The 18,713-nt window shown below is 49.1% G+C and overlaps 1 protein-coding gene across 1 annotated transcript in view; it reads left to right on the top strand.

The window, feature by feature from the left end:
* The window catches only part of ZC3H11A (zinc finger CCCH-type containing 11A), an 810,109-nt gene that overhangs the window by 491,686 nt on the left and 299,710 nt on the right, over window positions 1–18,713 (top strand). The window contains exon 8 of the mRNA XM_040337594.1: window positions 246–320. Coding sequence (XP_040193528.1) covers window positions 246–320 — 75 coding nt within the window. The remainder of the gene's footprint in view (window positions 1–245; window positions 321–18,713) is intronic.

The raw sequence follows: 18,713 nt of genomic DNA on the forward strand, positions 1-18,713 counted from the left end.
GCATTTTATAGGCACAGCCTCATGACTTTTAAAATGGGTTACATTCAGAGATCTAAACAGATCTGTCTTTAAAAACAAGGGCAATGTGTTTTTTTATGACCAGAACACAAATAAGTTTGTGGTGGTTTTATTTTAATTCAGCTTCATCATCCAGTATGTCAATGGAAATTATTTTGTTACTGATCTGTGGCTTGACAGTAATGCTTCTTTCTCCTTTATTTTTTATTTTTTTCAAATGTGAACAGATCCTCCAGATATTCATCGAAACCTGTCTCAAAGACTTGGGAAGCGTAAAGTTTTCTCTCAAGAGAGCCCTTCAGGTAATACTGTTTTCGAACTGTGTGCTCTTATGCATTACATAAACAATTGCAATCATATTGAAATATTTTCATTTTTGTTATTAAAACATGGGTTGCCTATGCACAGTAGCCGGTTCACACAGGGGCGACCTGGGATCAGACTTGAAGTTGCCCCAAGTCATCCCAAGTCGTGTGGTTGAGAAAATCAATGGAAGTGAATGGAGCTGTCTTAATACACACTACTGAAGTCGCTCCGACTTCAGAAAAGTTTCCTTTACTACTTTAATCAGAATTGTAGGCAACTTGTACCCATTGATTTCAATGGAAGTTGCCTCAGAAGTCTGATCACTGTCTTAACTGATGCAACTTTACAGCAAGAGAACATACATTTCTCAGGAAAACCCCTCCCTCCCCCAGAGCTGATTGTTGTTTGATTGGCCACTGGAAAGCCTCCTGTCCTGGAGGTGACTTGAAGTTGCCTTGTACTGTCCTGGAGACAACTTGAAGTTGCCTTGTAAGTTGCCTGATGATTCATACTCAAGTCCTGTCCAAGTTGCCTCCCAAAGTCGTGCTGCCCCAGTGTGAACCGACTCTAAGACGGCTCCCATTCATTTTCTCGACCGCGCGACTTGAATTCGGATCCCAGGTCGCCCCAGTGTGAACCGGCTCTAAGATTTTGCCAACAAATTTGTAATAAATGTGTCAGTCTGTAACAGTAAATTAAACCAGGATATTTACATATTAAATTGTTGTGGCTAATAAAATGTTAATTTATCCTTAGGTTGGCAATACCTATTTTTCTTCCAGTGTGTTAAGACTGCAAGTGATAAATATTCAGTGCTCATGAGGTCTGTGACTCGCCTTTTACCTGCAGGTTAGGAAGTAGTGCAACCATCTGAAGTGCTTATGAACCCCAAATGCAGTTATGAATTCACTGTCTACAGTTCAAGGGCTCTCTGTCTGTTAGGGCTCATTTACACTTGCTTCGGCTTCAACACACGTTAAGACCCCTTTCACACTGGGGTGCATTTTAGGCACTTTAGCACTGAAAATAGCGCCTCTCAAGTCACCCCAGTGTGAACGCCCGAGTGAGCTTGCAGGAGGGGAAAAAAGTCCTGCCAGCAGCATCTTTGGGGCGGTGTGGGAGTGGTGTACTCCCAAAACACCCTGTGCATTGAAATGAATGGGCAGCACTGCCAAAGCCCTGTAACACAGGCACTATTAACCCTGTCTTTGGTCACTAGCGGGGGTTAAAAGTGTCCTGCTGGTGGCCGAATAGCGATGCTATAACAGCCCGAACTGCCCGAGTGTGAAAGAGTTCTTAGTGCTAGTTTACACTTGCTTCAAAACATGGCTTTGGACATGCTTTGTGAATGCCAGTCAAAGCCCCTGTCACTAAATAAAATGGTTAGCTTACAGTCCTGTGGGGGAAGGGGAAAGGGAGAAACAAAGGAAGGGAAAGGGTGGCAGGTAGAGGGGGGGGGGGGGGGGGAAGGGGGGGGGGGGGGGGAGAAAAGGGGGGGGAGGGAAAAGGAAAAAAGGAAACTTATATAACACTTTATATAATGAAAATCTGGGTAGCAGTGACTATAACAGGATTCTTTTTTGATTTAAAGCTCAACTCTAGGATTGTTAAAAATTGCATTTCCCTCAACACTACAAGGGTTAAAGTGATACTAAAGTCTTGTGTCTTGTGTTTTTTTTTTTTTTTAGATGATCCTCCTTTTGGGTCCCTCTTTGGTGTACCTGCCCCCTCCCTCCTGTTGTGTGCCCCCACAGCAAGCAGCTTGCTATGGGGGCACCTGAGCCAAGCCACAACTCTGTGTCAATTCAGACACTGAGTCGTGGGCCCTGCTTTCCTTCTCTACTTCACAGTCATACTTGCCTCCACTGTGCAGCTCGTTTTGCACCATTAGGCCCCGAACGCCATTTGGGGCCCCTCTGCGGCTTTCTCTGCTCTTCCCCGCTTCAGATAACCCCCTATTGGAAGCGCTCTCCCAATGGTGTTACCTTGCGGGCACGCTCCCTAGTTCTGCTTTCAGCATCCATAGCTGCCGAGTGCAGGACTCGACCTGGAGCCCTCATTTATTGAATTTGATTGACAGCAGAGGGAGGTGAAAAAACATGAGGGTTTACAACCCCCTTAAGAAAAAAAAAAACTTCGGACTTTACAAAAACAATAAATGCTCGTAAGGACTAGGGATGGTGAAATAACTTTTTTTTTTGTTCATACATCACGGAACACAGAGCCTTTGATAATTACTTAGTGGGTTAGATAGTCACCATCACCTGATTGGACACTGGCAACCCTAATTACAAGCTGAGTTCCTCCCCTATATAACCCCTCCCATATGGAGAGCACCTCAGTTTTTTCACCAGTGTCTAAGGTGATTGGTCACGTTGAACATGTGCTAAGAAGAAAGCTCTGTTTGGACTCTGCGGAGGCCTAGGAGCTATACAACTGGATCCATACCTTGGGCCAACACTAAACATCTAAGATGGATGGTGCCCAGGCCTCGTGGAAAGAAGGTTTTGCCTGTAATGTCTCTCTTCGGAGGTCTGGGCTCTGGGATTCAGGCTTTGGTGTACTATTTTAACAGTGGCACAAAAAGTTTCTGGCAGAGTCTTCTACAGGTCCAGGGACAAGGATTCTGTAAGTAGGAACCCAGAACCCTGAAGGTTGGCACAACATTACCCACCGTGATGGGTGAAGACTGGATCTGTTGCTTTCAGCAGTTTTCATGTGGCGAGGATAAGGTAAGTGAAAATATGTTTAGTATTATCTTCTGTGAGTAGTTGCATGTCTTACCTGGTTTCCGCCACCAAAGGGAGTAAGTGACATACCTGGTGTATACTTACATGCCGTCCAGGGACACGCAGTGAAGTTGGTCTGATAAAAAAAAACGCTCACCTCCTCCGCTGCAGGCTCTGCCACAATAAGTATGTGAGGCGACCCCATGCAGTCTACGTGTCCCACAAAGTCCTCCAGCAGGCTTCGCTCTGCCCCTCACTCCTGGCTGCTGCCATGACAGTTCACATGCGCAGGGGCAATCTTTTTGGCTGCATCAGTGCGCAGGCGCCAAAGCAGCATGATTTTAAAGCCCAGTACGCCAGAGACTTCTGTAAAGCGGTGGGACACAGAGCTGTGGGCTGTAACCATCTCGGTGGATCGGATCCAGGCATACCTAAGACTAGGGATGAGCCGAACACCCCCCCCCCCCCCCCGGTTCAGTTCGCATCAGAACCTTCGAACGGACCGATTGTTTGCGCGACTTTTAGAACCCCATTGAAGTCTATGAAAAACGAACGTTTGAAATCAAAAGTGCTAATTTCAAAGGCTAATATGCAAGTTATTGTCCTAAAACGGGTCTTGCCCCAGGGGACATGTATCAAAAAAAGTTTTAAAAACAGCCGTTTTTTCGGGAGCAGTGATTTTAATGATGCTTAACCACTTGCTTACTAGGCACATATACCCCCTTCCTGCCCAGGCAAAATTTCAGCTTTTGGCACTGCGTGGCATTGAATGACAATTGCACGCTCGTGCGACGTGGCTCCAAAACAAAATTTACATTCTTTTTTTTCCACAAATAGAGCTTTCTTTTGGTGGTATTTGATCACCTCTGCGCTTTTTATTTTTTGCGCTATGAGCAAAAAAAGAGACAATTTTGAAAAAAAAAAAACATATTTTTTTACGTTTTGTTATAATAAATATCAAATTTTTTAAAAAAAAAACTTTTTTTTTTTCTCAATTGAGGCCGATAAGTATTCCTCTACATATTTTTGGTGGTAAAAAAAACCTCGCAATAAGCGTATAGTGATTGGTTTGCGCAAAAGTTATAGCGCCTACAAAATAGGGGATAGAATTATGACATTTTTTTTTCATTTTTTTTTGTTTGGGGACTGCGACATTATGGCGGACATATCGGACACTTTTGACACATTTTTGGGACCATTCACATCTATACAGCGATCGGTGCTATAAATATGCACTGGTTACTTTATAATTGTGATTGGCAGGGAAGGGGTTAACACTAGGGGGCGAGGAAGGGGTTAAATGTGTGCCCTGCTATGTGGTTCTAACTGTGGGGGAAGGGGACTGACTGGGGGAGGTGTCCGATCTGTGTCCCTATGTACAAGGGACACAGCATCGGTCTCCTCTCCCTGACAGGACTTGGATATGTGTGTTTACACACACAGATCCACGTCCTTGTCTGTGTAACAGCCGATCGCGGGTACCTGGCGGACATCGCAGCTGCCAGGCACGCGCATTGGCACCGCAGTGATGTGCGCCCCCCAGTGGCGGGAGGAGCCGAGGACGTCGTTAGACGTCCTCCCGGCATTTGAGAGCCACGTTGTGGCCGTCATTTGTCTATGGCCGGGGGGTCCAAGTAGTTAAAGTGAAAAATGAAAAATGTCTCTAAATATCATACCTGCTGGGTGTCTATAGTATGCCTGTGAAGTGGCACGTGTTTTGAACTGTCAGGGCACTAGTTCTTTTGCCCACGGGTTCACGCACATTCGCAGAAGAACGGCGCTTCCGGGCACGTCTATGCAGCGCGCGCGGCCCAGCGGCGCGTCGAGTGTGGGAACGCGCTCACGGTACACGCACGGGCACGCACGCACGCGGCTCCCTCAGAGCCAATCAGAACTCTGACCGCCCTATTTAAACCTGCCTTTGACACATGACAGGTTGCTGGTTTGTCATCAGCTCCTTTATGTGCTTTACCTCTTGAAATTGCCTTTGACCCAGATTGCCTGACTTCCCGATTGGATACCAGACCTCTGCTTCACTATGGATTGCTGCCCTCTTTAACCCCTGACCCCGGCTTGGATTTTGGACTTGTTGCTCTCTTTGACCCCTGACCTCGGCTTGTACCTCGGACTTGTTGCTTTCTCTGATCCCAGAACCCGGCTTGCATCTCGGACTTTGCCTTACTCTTCAACCATTGTTTTCGGCCTGTCTTGGACTGGTCTCCGGCTGCCTGAGCACCCTGTGGTTCCTGATTCCTCACCTGCTCATCCTCACCCGGACTACAACCCAGCTACCCGCTTTCGGTACCGGTGCCTTCTGGTGTTTCCTCTGTCTGTTCCCATCTCCAGAGGGTGGTCAGCGCCAGTTCGCAAAGGTGAGCCGTCCGCAGCATCTCGGCCTCGGTAAGTACGATCCCTGATAGTACAAACCAGCCAGATGTCTGAGGCTGACCGGGCGCGCTCACCTTTTGAGACCATATGCCAGCAGGTCTCTGCTCTAACCGATGCGGTTCAAAAACTTCATGAAGGTTATCTTCAAATGGATGGTCATCTACAGCAACTAGCCACCCCACCAGGTCCATCTGCTGCACCCGCAGCTCCTTCCACGGGGCATTCCGCTTCACAGCCCTCTACGGGTAGTAGAGGGCTGTGAAGATCACGAACCCGGAACCCCGAGTACCCACACCTGAACGCTTCTCAGGCAACCGTAGGAAGTACCGAGCCTTCAAAAATGCCTGTACCCTGTATTTTGTCCTGCAACCCAGAACTTTTTGCTCAGAAGCGGTGAAAGTGGGGTTTGTCATCTCCCTTCTCTCGGATGAACCTCAGGCCTGGGCCCATAGTCTAATGGAGCAGAGAAGCTCCGTTCTGGACTCCATTGATGCGTTCTTTACTCACATGCCCAAGCTCTATGATGACCCTCTGCGCTCCTCCACTGCTGAAACCACCCTCTACAATCTGAACCAGGGCAGACGGCCTGTGGAGGATTACACCGCTGAGTTCAGGAAGTGGTCCGCCGATACCGGATGGAACGAGGTGGCCTTAAAGTACCAGTACCGCCAAGGTCTCTCCGAGGCCCTCAAGGATGAGCTGGCACGGTCCGAAACCCCCGCTACACTGTTGGACCGACGCCTGCGGGAGCGGCGTTCTGAGCGTTTCCAGACCACTCGTTTCAGCTGGGCCCCGCCACGACTGCCTTCAGTACCTGCACCTCCTTCTGTTTCATCGAACACCTCTTTGCCGGACCCAGAGCCAATGCAACTTGGCCTAGTACGATCACCCCTCACTCCTGAGGAAAGGCTATGTAGGCGGCAAGCAAACCTTTGCCTCTATTGCGGTGGGGACGGCCACTTCTTGCGCAACTGCCCGGTAAGACCCAGTAAGTTGAAACCAGCACCAACTCTCAATTACCATGTCTCGCATCTACCACAGACTTACATTGTGCTTTTCCTTTCTCTGCAGCTTCCGGAAGGGGCAACCCGCCTACCAGCAATCATTGACTCTGGAGCATGGACTCTGCCCTGGCCCAGAAGCTGCACATCCCCTGCCGCACTAAAGACTTTCACCTTCAGGTTCATCTGGCCGACGGGTCTCTTCCCCGTTCCGGACTAGTCACTCATGAGACTCTTCCTCTGCATGTCATCTCTGATCTTGGACATCAAGAACACCTTTGGCTGGACCTCATCCCATCTCCCATGTTAGTAAATAGAAGAAAAATCAGCGCAATAAAAAGATAGAACACAAACAGCAGCTGTACACTGGTATTCAATTTATAAATTCCTGAAAGTCAATGTAAAAAGGTAGTGCAGCGCTACAATAATAGTCCAAATAAAAGTCATCCAGGTGATCCTTTTAAAAGTGACTGATAATATAAAGCATGCAGGTGATGTAGCGTGGGATAGCAGGAGACCTCCACCAACAATAGCAATGGCCGCTCACCTCACAGATATTAAAATATACTTTTCCACAAGGGTGTATCCAAGGCACATATCAGCATAGTCCAAGCAGGGGAATGAATACCTCTCAGGATAGATCAGCATAGATGGCAATCATGGAATCCTTGTGCCACTGCTGGAAGCAGCTCTGAGAAGTGGAAAGTGCAGGGTCTGGAGGAGGGCTGGAGTCTTCTGAATGCTGAGACCAGGAGAGGACCCATCTCCCATGTTCCCCATCATATTGGGTCTTCCGTGGCTACAGGTCCATCAACCATGTATCAACTGGCTCACCAGAGACATCAGTTTCACGTCCTCTTACTGCTCTCAGCATTGCCTGCTACCTCCTCCTGGCTCCTGCTCCACCCTCGTAAGCCCACCGGAAAATCTTCATCACGTCCCTCCTGCTTATCTGGGGTTTAAAAATGTTTTTGATAAGCAGCAGGCCGACTGCTTACCCCCGCATCGGCCATATGACTGCCCCATCAACCTCTTGCCCGGATCTGAGGTCCCCTTCGGCCGCATTTTCCCTCTTTCGGAAACTGAGTTGAAGGCCCTCAAGGCCTACATCGACGAGAATCTGAAGATAAAGTTTATTCGCCCCTCCTCCTCTCCCGCTGGGGCTGGGATCTTTTTTGTCGAGAAGAAGGATGGCTCACTCCGACCTTGCATAGACTATAGGGAACTAAATAAGGTCACTGTTAAGAACAGGTATCCACTGCCACTCATCCCAGAGTTGTTTCAGCGTTTTCGCTCGGCCCGCATCTTCTCGAAACTTGACCTCAGGGGAGCTTACAATCTCGTTCGGATTAGGGCAGGGGACGAGTGGAAGATGGCGTTCAGATCTAGATTCGGACATTTTGAATATTTAGTCATGCCCTTTGGGCTCTGCAACGCCCCTGCCACATTTCAACACTTAGTCAACGACATCTTTCGCCAGCACTTGGATGACTTTCTTGTCGTTTACCTAGATGACATTCTGATCTTCTCAGCTACGCTAGAATTACACCGGAACCATGTTAAAGTCCTCATGATCCTCAGACAACACAAATTGTATCTCAAAGCGGAGAAATGCGAGTTCGAGAAAACCTCAGTACAATTCCTAGGCTTCATTATATCCACCGATGGGGTTGCCATGGACCCCCAGAAGGTTAAGGCAATTCAGGAATGGCCAGCTCCAACTGACAGAAAAGGTGTCCAACGTTTTATTGGCTTCGCCAATTTCTATAGGAGGTTCATCATCGGGTTCTCCTCCATTGTCTCCCCCATCACCAGGCTTACAGGTCAAGGAAGTTGTTTTCACTGGTCACAGGAAGCTCAGGAGGCCTTCACCAAGCTTAAAGCAGTGTTTTCCTCGGCACCCGTTTTACTTCATCCAGATCCAGCACTCCCGTTCATCCTGGAAGTCGACGCCTCGGAATCCGCTACTGGTGCGGTTCTATCTCAGAGGCGAGGGCCAAAATCTCTCTTGCACCCAGTTGCTTATGCCTCCCGGAAACTTACTCCGCCGGAAAAGAACTACAATGTCGGGGATAGAGAGTTACTTGCTATTAAATTCGCATTGGAGGAGTGGAGGTACCTGCTGGAAGGGGCAATTCACCCTATCATGATTTTTACCGACCACAAGAACTTAGAATATTTGCGATCTGCTAAGCGTCTAAGACCCAGGCAGGCCCGTTGGGCCCTCTTTTTCACGTGGTTTAACTTCCACATAACCTATAGACCCGGTTAAAAGAACGGTAAATCCGATGCTCTTTCAAGAATGTTCCCAGAAACCCCAGTACTTTTTTTTGATTTCTCAGTCAGATTTCCTCAACTCTCTCAAATTGGCATCTCGCCAATGTTCAGATCCGGAAATCTCGTCGCTAGAAAAACGAGAAGATTTGTGGTGGTCCCGAGATAAGATCTTCGTGCCAAAGGAAGTAAGGCAGTTGCTTCTGGGTACCTTCCATGACCTCAAAATGGCAGGCCATTTTGGAGCATGCAAGACCTCTGAACTAATCTCCCGGTCCTTCTGGTGGCCAAAGTGGCGACGTGACTGCAAAGCCTATGTGGCCTCCTGTGTCCGTTGCCAACACAACAAAGGTCCTAACACCAAGACCTAAGGCCTACTTAAGCCGCTACCCATCCCGGAACGTCCATGGGCAGACATCTCAATGGACTTTATTGTTGACCTACCACCCTCTGAAGGGTTCACCACGATCTTAGTCGTGGTTGACCGGTTGTCTAAAATGGCGCATTTTCTGCCCATGGTTGGCACGCCCTCAGCTTCTGATACGGCCACATTTTTTTTAAAGAGGTCGTCGGGCTTCATGGAGTACCCAAAAGTGTTGTGGCCGATAGGGGAAAACAATTCACGTCCAAGTTTTGGAGGGAACTCTGTAAGTCCCTGGAAGTGAAGATTTGTTTATCCTCGGCCTATCATCCTCAGAGCAACGGCCAAACGGAAAGAACTAATCAAACCCTGGAGCAGTACCTCCGTTGCTTTTGTTCAGTCTCTCAGGATGATTGGCGATCCCTTTTGGCATCTGCAGAATTCGCATACAACAACTCCGTTCATGCTTCCACAAATCGAACACCGTTTTGGGCCAATTGCGGTTTTCACCCCTCTTTCTTACCGGGTTCCATTCCTGAAACACCCGTTCCGGCCGTTCAAGAACGGATAACTTCCATTCAACAGAATTTCCTGATGTTACAAAGGGTGATGCAGCGGGCTCAGGAGGACTATAAATTTTTTTACGACAGAGGTAGGAAGTGTGACGGATCTCAGATACCCCAGGTGGGCACATCCGCCAGACCTGTGTCTCCTGTCCTCCAAACGCACCCACAGCCTGCAGAGTCGCCATAACCAGCTCTTAACCCCTCAATCACGAGACAATCCTCACAGGTGTTGAGGGTTAAACATCCAGAGCTTAAACTGTTTATTAAATTCCAAGACATACAGTTTTACACAGTTAGGGACACTCCCCTTAGCCTTGTCTAAGAGGGGAGGGGGGGCAAGCAACAATCAATGGGAACTGAACATTTGTACATTGAAACAGTCTACAGATACCTAATGAGATTATGGTAAACAGGCAGCCTCAATACACACCCCCTGCGGAGAGATGTCTCCAGCCCAGACCATTGTCTATGTGTCATGAATCAACACAATTAGGCACAGCAACAAGGGGGGGTGGGGGAGAAGGGCTGTAGCATTGCATTGCATTACATTACTTTATCTCAATACCAGCTTGTCCCGGGTCTCCAGTATCTTCTGGCCCATAGTCTGTCTGTAGGAGGCACGCCCCCAGTCCCTTCCAAAACACACAGTGACAGTGGGTTCTGTCACAGGAAGGACTGTCCTACTTTTGAAGTTGGAGAGAAGGTTTGGCTATCCGCCTCTAACCTTAAGCTACCCATCCCTTCACAAAAGTTGGGCCCGAGATTCATCGGTCCATTCAGGATTAGGCGCAAGATTAATCCTGTGGCCTTTGAATTGGCATTACCTGATTTATACCGGATTCATCCTGTGTTCCATGCTTCACTGCTTAAACCTCTGGTCCCGGATCCTTTTCAAGGGAGAGCAGAGCCTCCGCCTCCACCAGTAGAGGTTGAAGGAGAAAAAGAGTTTGAAGTGGAAACTATCCTTAACTGCAGGAAAAGAGGGAGACAGCTCCAATACTTAATTAAGTGGAAAGGCTATCCCCCGGAGGACAATTCATGGGAGCCTTCCAGGAACATTCATGCCTCTCGCCTAATCCGGTCTTTTCATCGTGAACACCCTGAGTTGATGGCTAGTTTGGGCGTCTGGAGTCCGCCCCTTGGAGGGGGGGGGCACTGTCAGGGAACTAGTTATTTTGCCCACGGCCCAGCGGCACGTCGGGTGCGGGAACGCGCGCACGGTACACGCACGCGCGCACGCGGCTCCCTCAGAGCCAATCAGAACTCTGACCGCCCTATTTAAACCTGCCTTTGACACATGACAGGTTGCTGGTTTGTCATCAGCTCCTGTATGTGCTTTACCTCTTGAACTTGCCTTTGACCCGGATTGCCTGACTTCCCGATTGGATACCAGACCTCTGCTTCACTACGGATTGCTGCCCTCTTTAACCCCTGACCCCGGCTTGGATTTTGGACTTGTTGCTCTCTTTGACCCCTGACCTCGGCTTGTACCTCGGACTTGTTGCTTTCTCTGATCCCAGAACCCGGCTTGCATCTCGGACTTTGCCTTACTCTTCAACCATTGTTTTCGGCCTGTCTTGGACTGGTCTCCGGCTGCCTGAGCACCCTGTGGTTCCTGATTCCTCACCTGCTCATCCTCACCGGGACTAAAACCCAGCTACCCGCTTCCGGTACCGGTGCCTTCTGGTGCTTTCCTCTGTCTGTTCCCATCTCCAGAGGGAGGTCAGCGCCAGTTCGCAAAGGTGAGCCGTCCACAGCATCTCGGCCTCGGTAAGTACGATCCCTGATAAGAACTGTCCCTGCACAAAATGACATTACTATAGGAAGAAAATCATTTAAAACTGCTTGCGGCTTTAATGTAATCCCTGCAATATGGATGAAAATCATTGAGAAGAATAGCATGGGTTGCAGTGTCCCCCCAAATAGCATGGGTTGCATTGTCCCCCTCCCCCCAGGGCATTACTAGCCCCTTTGGCCCTATATACTTTGAACAGCAGTATACAGGCGGTGCAAACAAGACAGGTACTGTAGGTTTGTTAAGTAGAATCGGTTTGTAATTTTGAACTGGTACTTTTTTAAAGTGTAGCTCCAGCCAAAAAAATCACATTTTAAGCTTTTCGGAAAACTTAGAGAATTAGCGTTATCACCCCTGTAACATTTGTTTTGCTCTTTGTGCGCATCTGTTCAGAAGATTGCACCTCACTTTCTGTCCCAATGCAATTTTTTTTTTGGGTTAAACATGGATTGGTGATAAAGCATCAGTGGACAGGAGACACCTCTTACAGAAGAGAATTTCCCTTCCTATGGGTAGATTTTCTCTCACTTCCTGTTGTCTCCTTCCATTTGCAAGCAGGAGTCGTTTGTAAGTTGGATGTTTGAAAGTAGGGGCCTGCCGTATATACTCTGCAGAAATTTGGGCCCTAGGTGTTGGTGTTGCCACAACACTGTAAGTCCTCAGTTACTCTTGGTGGGCACAGGAATGGGCCCTGCTGTGAAAAATTAGATCAATAATTGTAATTCCATGCCCCTGTTGAACAGGGGCAGAAAAATTGGGCCTTTGTTGGTGGTGCTGGTGCCACAACACTGTAAGCCCTCAGTTACTCTTGGTGGGTGCAGGAATGGGCCCTGCTGTGAAATATTAGATCAAGAATTGTAATTAAATGCCCTTGTTGAACAGGGGCAGAAAAATTGGGCCTTAGGCAGTGGTGCTGGTGCCACAACACTGCAACCCCTCACAGATTCTGTAGTTGGCGCACAGGAATATGTCCTGCTGCAAAGTATTGCATCAAAAATTGTAATTACCCGCCCCTGTTAAACATAGGCTGAAAAATTGGGCCTTAGCCACTGGTGGTGGTGCCCAGAACCAAACATGTTCTTACAAGCTATCAGAATGATCATTGAGGAGGAAAAGTATAGTCACTCAGCATAACAGGATAGTCACTCAGCATCAGCATAGGCAGTCTTGAAGGGATCTGACATTTCCCAAAAAATTATTCAGTTACATCAGCATCAGGTGCTTGGTAGCTGGTGGTGATCCAAGCTTGATTAATTTTTATGAAGGTCAGTCGGTGGAGAGGCGCACCCTGTGATCGGTTACAAAGCCTCCAGCAGCACTGAATGTGCATTCCGAAAGAATGCTGGATGCAGGACAGGCCAGTAGCTCAATTGCATACTGTGCAAGCTCTGGCTAGTGATCCATCCTCAAGACCCAGTAAGCCAGAGGATTTTCGGTGGGAAAGGTGTCCAAGTCTGATCTTGCCCCTAGGTATTTCCGCACCATGTAAAACGGACGCTGGCGATGGTTGCTGGAACCGGTCATACCTTGGGGTTGCGGACTAAAAAATTGTCTGAACGCATCGGTCAGACGGCCACCTTCTCCACCGCTCCTTCTGTGACTGACCGAAGCCTCAGCAACACGTTGTCCAGGACCAGGATTTTGTAACCTCCCAGTCTCTGGGAACGCGTTGCACAGACCTTTCTGTAAGGCCTCCCGAAGATGTTTCATCTTCTGCTCCCTCTGCGCCGGCAAGATATCCATGGGTTTCTTGGGACTGTAATTGATCCCTTAAAGACTGCTGCTGATGCTGAGTGCTAGGCTCCACCTCCATGCTGACACAATCCTCCTCTTCGTCCTCTTCCTGTGTGATAGACGGGCAAGCAGGAATACTGTCTGGATAAAGGGGGCCTTGAGAGGTAAGGAAGTCCTCCTCTTCCTCCCTCTGTTCTACCTCAAGGGCCCTGTCCATTATTCCATGCAGCTTGTGCTCCAAGAGGTGGATAAGAGGGACAGTGTCACTGATGCATGCACTGTCACTGCTCACCATACTTGTGGCCTCCTTAAATGGTGACATGACAGTGCATGCATCCCTGATCATGTCCCACTGGTGTGGGGGAAAAAAGCAAGCTTCCCTGACCCTAAACTGGGTGCCATATTGGCACAGATACTCATTGATGGCCCTCTTCTGCGTGTGCAGCCGCTGCAACCATGGCCAACGTAGAGTTCTACCTGGTGGGCATGTCGCAGATTAGGCGGTTGCAAAATGTATTCATTTTGCAGGTATGCAGCCGAGCACTGGCGTTATATGACCGTCGGAAATGCACACAGTTTCCTGGCCTGCTTCAGGACATCCTGTAAGCCCGGGTACCTGCCCAAGAACCGCTGCACCGCCATGTTAAGGACATGAGAAAAACAGGGCACATGGATCAGTTTTCCCTGTCGGAGGGTGGAGAGGAGGTTGGTGCCATTGTCGCAAACCACCATTCCTGTCTTAAGCTGGTGTGGCGTCAACCACCTCTGAGCCTGCCCCTGCAGAGTTCACAGAACCTCTGCCCCAGTGTGGCTCCTGTCCCCCAAGCACACCCAACAGATGGTGCACAGTCCACATGAGCTTTGCAGCTTAACTGCAGACAGGGAACAGGAACTTTATTATACAGAGAAAAGATATAGATGCAGCCACAAACTTATAAACACTGTCATCTACTGACTGAAGAATATATCCCTACTGAGGGGGTTTTCTGTATTCAACATAGAGAAGACTGCAGATAAGCAAGTACAACTTGCCAACAGAGGATAGCAACAGGAGCTCAGATCGGCGCACACTCCTAGGAGTAGGACGTGTGGCTCATAGCTCCAGGCAGGCAGGCAGGTTCACCCAGCTTCCTTGCATCCAGCATCCAACTTCTAAATCTTTGCCTCGCATATACCAGTCCTTTGTCCACCTGACACGGTTCTCCTTCTCCCAGCACTCTACCCAACAATAGCCTACCCCAGCCACATCTGTTACCTATTACATGGCGCCCGAGTGGCTTACACTTAAGCCTGGCCGTATAGGACAGACCGCGGCTGCGGCTTAATCCATCTGCCTCCCACTGTCCCTTCTCTCCCTTTTCCTCCCGCAGTACTGCCAGGCATCTTTCTGCCCGGAGCCCTCAATGAGGTAAGTGCCGCCCCCCGTGACAGTTTGAGGCCATTTGTCTCAAGACAGGCCGCAGCTGTGGCCTAGTGGCACGCCGTATAGGCCATCCACCACTTCACCCCTGCAAAAATGGCAGGCATCGCTTTCCCCGGAGCCCTCCGTAGGTAAGTGCCGCCCCTCCCCTGATAGTCCGCTCTCCGTGACAGGTTGCGGCCGTCTGTTTTAGGACAGGCTGTGGCCTAGTGGCGCGCCGTCTTGGACATCCACCGATTCACCCCGGTAGATATCTCCCCTGCCGGGAGGGTGCTCGCCAGCCGTCCCCAGCCTTACCTACAGCCCCCTGAGCCGACGGTCCTCCACCCCCAGTGGGAAAGACAGAGGCTTACCTTTTGTCCTGGTGGCCATCTTGGTACACCCTGACTGTGGGTCAGCCCAGCCTCACCTCCCTTGCCACTACCACTGCGTACAAAACTTAAGGTGCCAACAACCAGCAAGACCCACCACCACTCAGACCACCAACACTTATTACAGTACTACACCTGCTCACCCCCTTCTTTTTTATCCTTGCTACCACCCTGCACCAGCCGTACATACGTCAGAGGATCACCAAGTGGGAACAAGCAGCCGCGACCTGCTCCTACAACAGGTGAGCACCCAGGCTACCGTCACCTTAGTCTTGTTGATCCAGGGTCCATCCGATCGCCTCTGAGGGATCAGGAAGGAATTTTTTCTCCCCCGCTGCTGCATATTGGTTTCGCTCAGCAGGGTTTTTTCCACCTTCCTCTGGATCAACCAGGAGGGTTAGATTGGGGGGGCCCGCTGCACCGTCACCGATCATCAGCACGGTTCATCAATCCGTAACCACCCTAGTTAGCCACCAGTGGGTGGTAACTGTCACTAACCACCAGACTCTTTCACTCCCAACCATCTCGTTATCATCAATGTTTTGTTGGGATCATGCTTAAATATTCAGCAAACACTATTCGGGGCCTAAGGAATACCACCGCAAAGTTACCAGATACCGTTCAAAAAATACTACAGAGAGAACAACTGTTAAGAAACCATCGACCATCAAAAACTGGAAGGCCCCATCACATTTACAGCTTCTATCATGCTCCCTGATCAACGCAAGATCTGCAGTCAAGCATAGACAGCAAATCCACAACCTCATCGCCCAGGACTTAGACTGCCTCTTCATTACGGAAAGTTACGGAAAGTTGGCTAACATTGGATTGCATTGGAACACCATTCTTAGAGAACTATGAGAATTATGGTATCATAACCAAAAATAGACATGGGCAAAGAGGAGGAGGCTTGGCAGTGATATACAAGTTTCACCTCAAGCTCACCAAACCAGACCTACAGAGTTCATTGCCGTTTATGGAAACGCTTACTCTACAACTACAAAAACCCTAGGACATCGTTTACATACTACCGTGCTATAGAACGCCAGGACCATAGACACATCTCCTCGCATCACTAATGGAATTTATCTTGACGTATACATTGAACACCAAACACCTCCTGCTACTCGGAGACTTCCACCTCTGGGCTAATTTTCCACAGGATCCTATTGCCAAGGCCTGCATTGACCAATTAGAAGGACTAGGTCTGCAGCAACTGATAGGTGCACCCACGCATGTATCAGGTCACACCCTCGATCTTATCTTCAAACAAGATATAGACATTGACATAATGGAGAATAGACCATTACCCTGGACTGATCACCATGCAATCAACTTCAAAATAATCAACAATACCGTCTTCAAAAAAACGACAAACCCGTTATCACACTGGACAAGGTCCCAGCAGAAACTCCACTCAGACGCTGGGGGGTGTCAGGCTGAAGAGGGCGTAGCGTGGAGACAGCGGGTGGCATTGCGGTGACAGGGAGGCAGCAGCCGTAACAGCAGTGACACACAGGCTGAGGCCTGGCTTTGCGGGGGGGGGGGGTCCGTCGGCACACCCGGGACCCGGCCGGGGCTCTGATAAGTCTTGGCTGTGACGGTCTCACAATCACACAGCCAAGCAGACCAAAACCACCTCCCACTCCTCTGTGTAGTCTACAAGTGCTGTGCATGGCAAGCTGATCACCTGAGCCGAGGTGCACAGCATTACGGGTCTGGGGGGGTGTCTTTATTGTAGGGGGTGTCTGTATTGTAGGGGGGGTGCCTGTATTGTAGGGTAAGGTCTGCACTGTAGGGGAGGTCTGTGTAACATGCATGGGTCTAGAGCTGTGGGGGGCTGTGTAATGTAAAGGGGTCCAGAGATTCAGGGTGCTATGTAATGTAAGGGGTCCAGTGGTGCAGGGTGCTGTGTAATGTCAAGGGGTCCAGAGGTGCAGGGTGCTGTGGATTAATTGTAGATTTTGTGGGTTTCCGTTAGGGTTGTCCCGATACCACTTTTTTAAGAACGAGTACAAGTACCGATACTTTTTGCCAAGTACTCGCCAATACCGATACTTTTTTTCAATGTCATGTGGCATGTTGGTGATGTGCCTCCTCCTCCTCCTCCTCCTCTCCTCTCCTATCAGGCACCCACGTGGAGCCAGTGACCTCATCATCCCCTCCCTCCTCATCACTGGAGCAAACCTGGCAGTATGCTGCAGCTGGGGGATTATGACTGCCAGATTGCTGTCCTTCTTGGGCACCCCCTCTCTCTGGGCTCACGTTACTGTATTCCTCTAGCTGTGTACCATCATTGGAGCCTTCAAAACACTGTGCATCCTCCTGCAGCATGTACCCAACACTGTGGTCAAACAGTTCGGGGGTCTCCTCAAGAGGACATGGTGGGGCTAGGGAAGGAGTGACTGATGCCATTGAGCAGAGGGAAGAGGCTGCATTGGCAGCTGCTTTGCCAGACAAAGTACCCTGAGCCTGGGTGAGAGAGGATGAGGAGGATGAGGACAGCTTGGGCATCCACTCTACCAAGTCTTCGGCATGTTGCGGCTCAACATGGCCAGCTGCCGAAAAAAAGGACGATCGTGTCCCACGGCCACGTACTGATGAGGTGTCCTCGACCAGCAGTGTTGCCTCTAGACGCAGAGCCTGCTTGCCCTCTTTTATCGGCTTGTGACTCTCTGCCTCTCCTTGTTGTCCTTCCAGACATAGTCATAGCCTGCAGGGAGATGTAGCTGCACAAATACTGACAATACTTGCTGATCCTTGCCTGTAGGAATTAATGTGAGAACACCAGCAAATCTATTGACGTAGCTTTAGGTGCACACTGTGCAGAGGACATATTATACACCACATGAAAATACTTGCAGATCCCCCTGCCTGTGGTATTATTATGAGCAGATCCCTGCCTGTAGGAATTAATATAAGAAAACCAGCAAATCTATTGACGTAGCTTTAGGTGAAGTGAAAATACTGCAGGTAGCACAATCACCTGCCTGTCAGTATATTAGGAAGAGCGGATCTAGCTAAACTCAATACAGTGTATAAATATATATACAACACCTGGGATGCATATATATATCCTCTACACACTGTAAATCTAACTGACTAGCCTGCCTGCCTGCTCTATCTAACTAAAAAAAAATGACACTCTCTCTCTGTCTCTCTCTGTAACCACCACAACACATTACACAAGGCCGACTTCCAGGCGGCCTTATATAGTGTGGGGCGTGTGCTAAACCTCCTGAGCCATAATTGGCCAAAGCCACCCTGGCTTTGGACAATTATGGCTCTCCATTTTTTGCAAGCTGTGATTGGCCAAGCATGCGGGTCATAGTGCATTCTTGGCCAATCATCAGCCAGCAATGCACTGCGATGCCGAAGTGAATTATGGGCCGTGACACGTCACTTGAATTTGACGCGAACAGCCCATACGTTTGTAATTTGAACGGTCAAACGTATGATGTTCGAATCAAACATGAGTTTGACTCGAACACGAAGCTCATCCCTACCTAAGACACCTACTCGACATCAGGTTGTGCAGTGAGCTTATATATATCTATATATCTATATAGATATATATGTATGTGTATTGTAAGACTAAGAGCACAACAGTGGTTGCACTTGTACCTCTGCTTTGCAGCTTAGGACTATGTCTCCTATTAAGAAGGTTTCCGGGGCAGGTAAAAGAGGCACTAAGAATTCCCCGCCTAGAGCTAGGGGTTCCAGACATGCCTGCAGATTACCATCCCCCCT

Source organism: Rana temporaria, chromosome 2, assembly GCF_905171775.1.
Source record: "Rana temporaria chromosome 2, aRanTem1.1, whole genome shotgun sequence".
Taxonomy (NCBI): domain Eukaryota; kingdom Metazoa; phylum Chordata; class Amphibia; order Anura; family Ranidae; genus Rana; species Rana temporaria.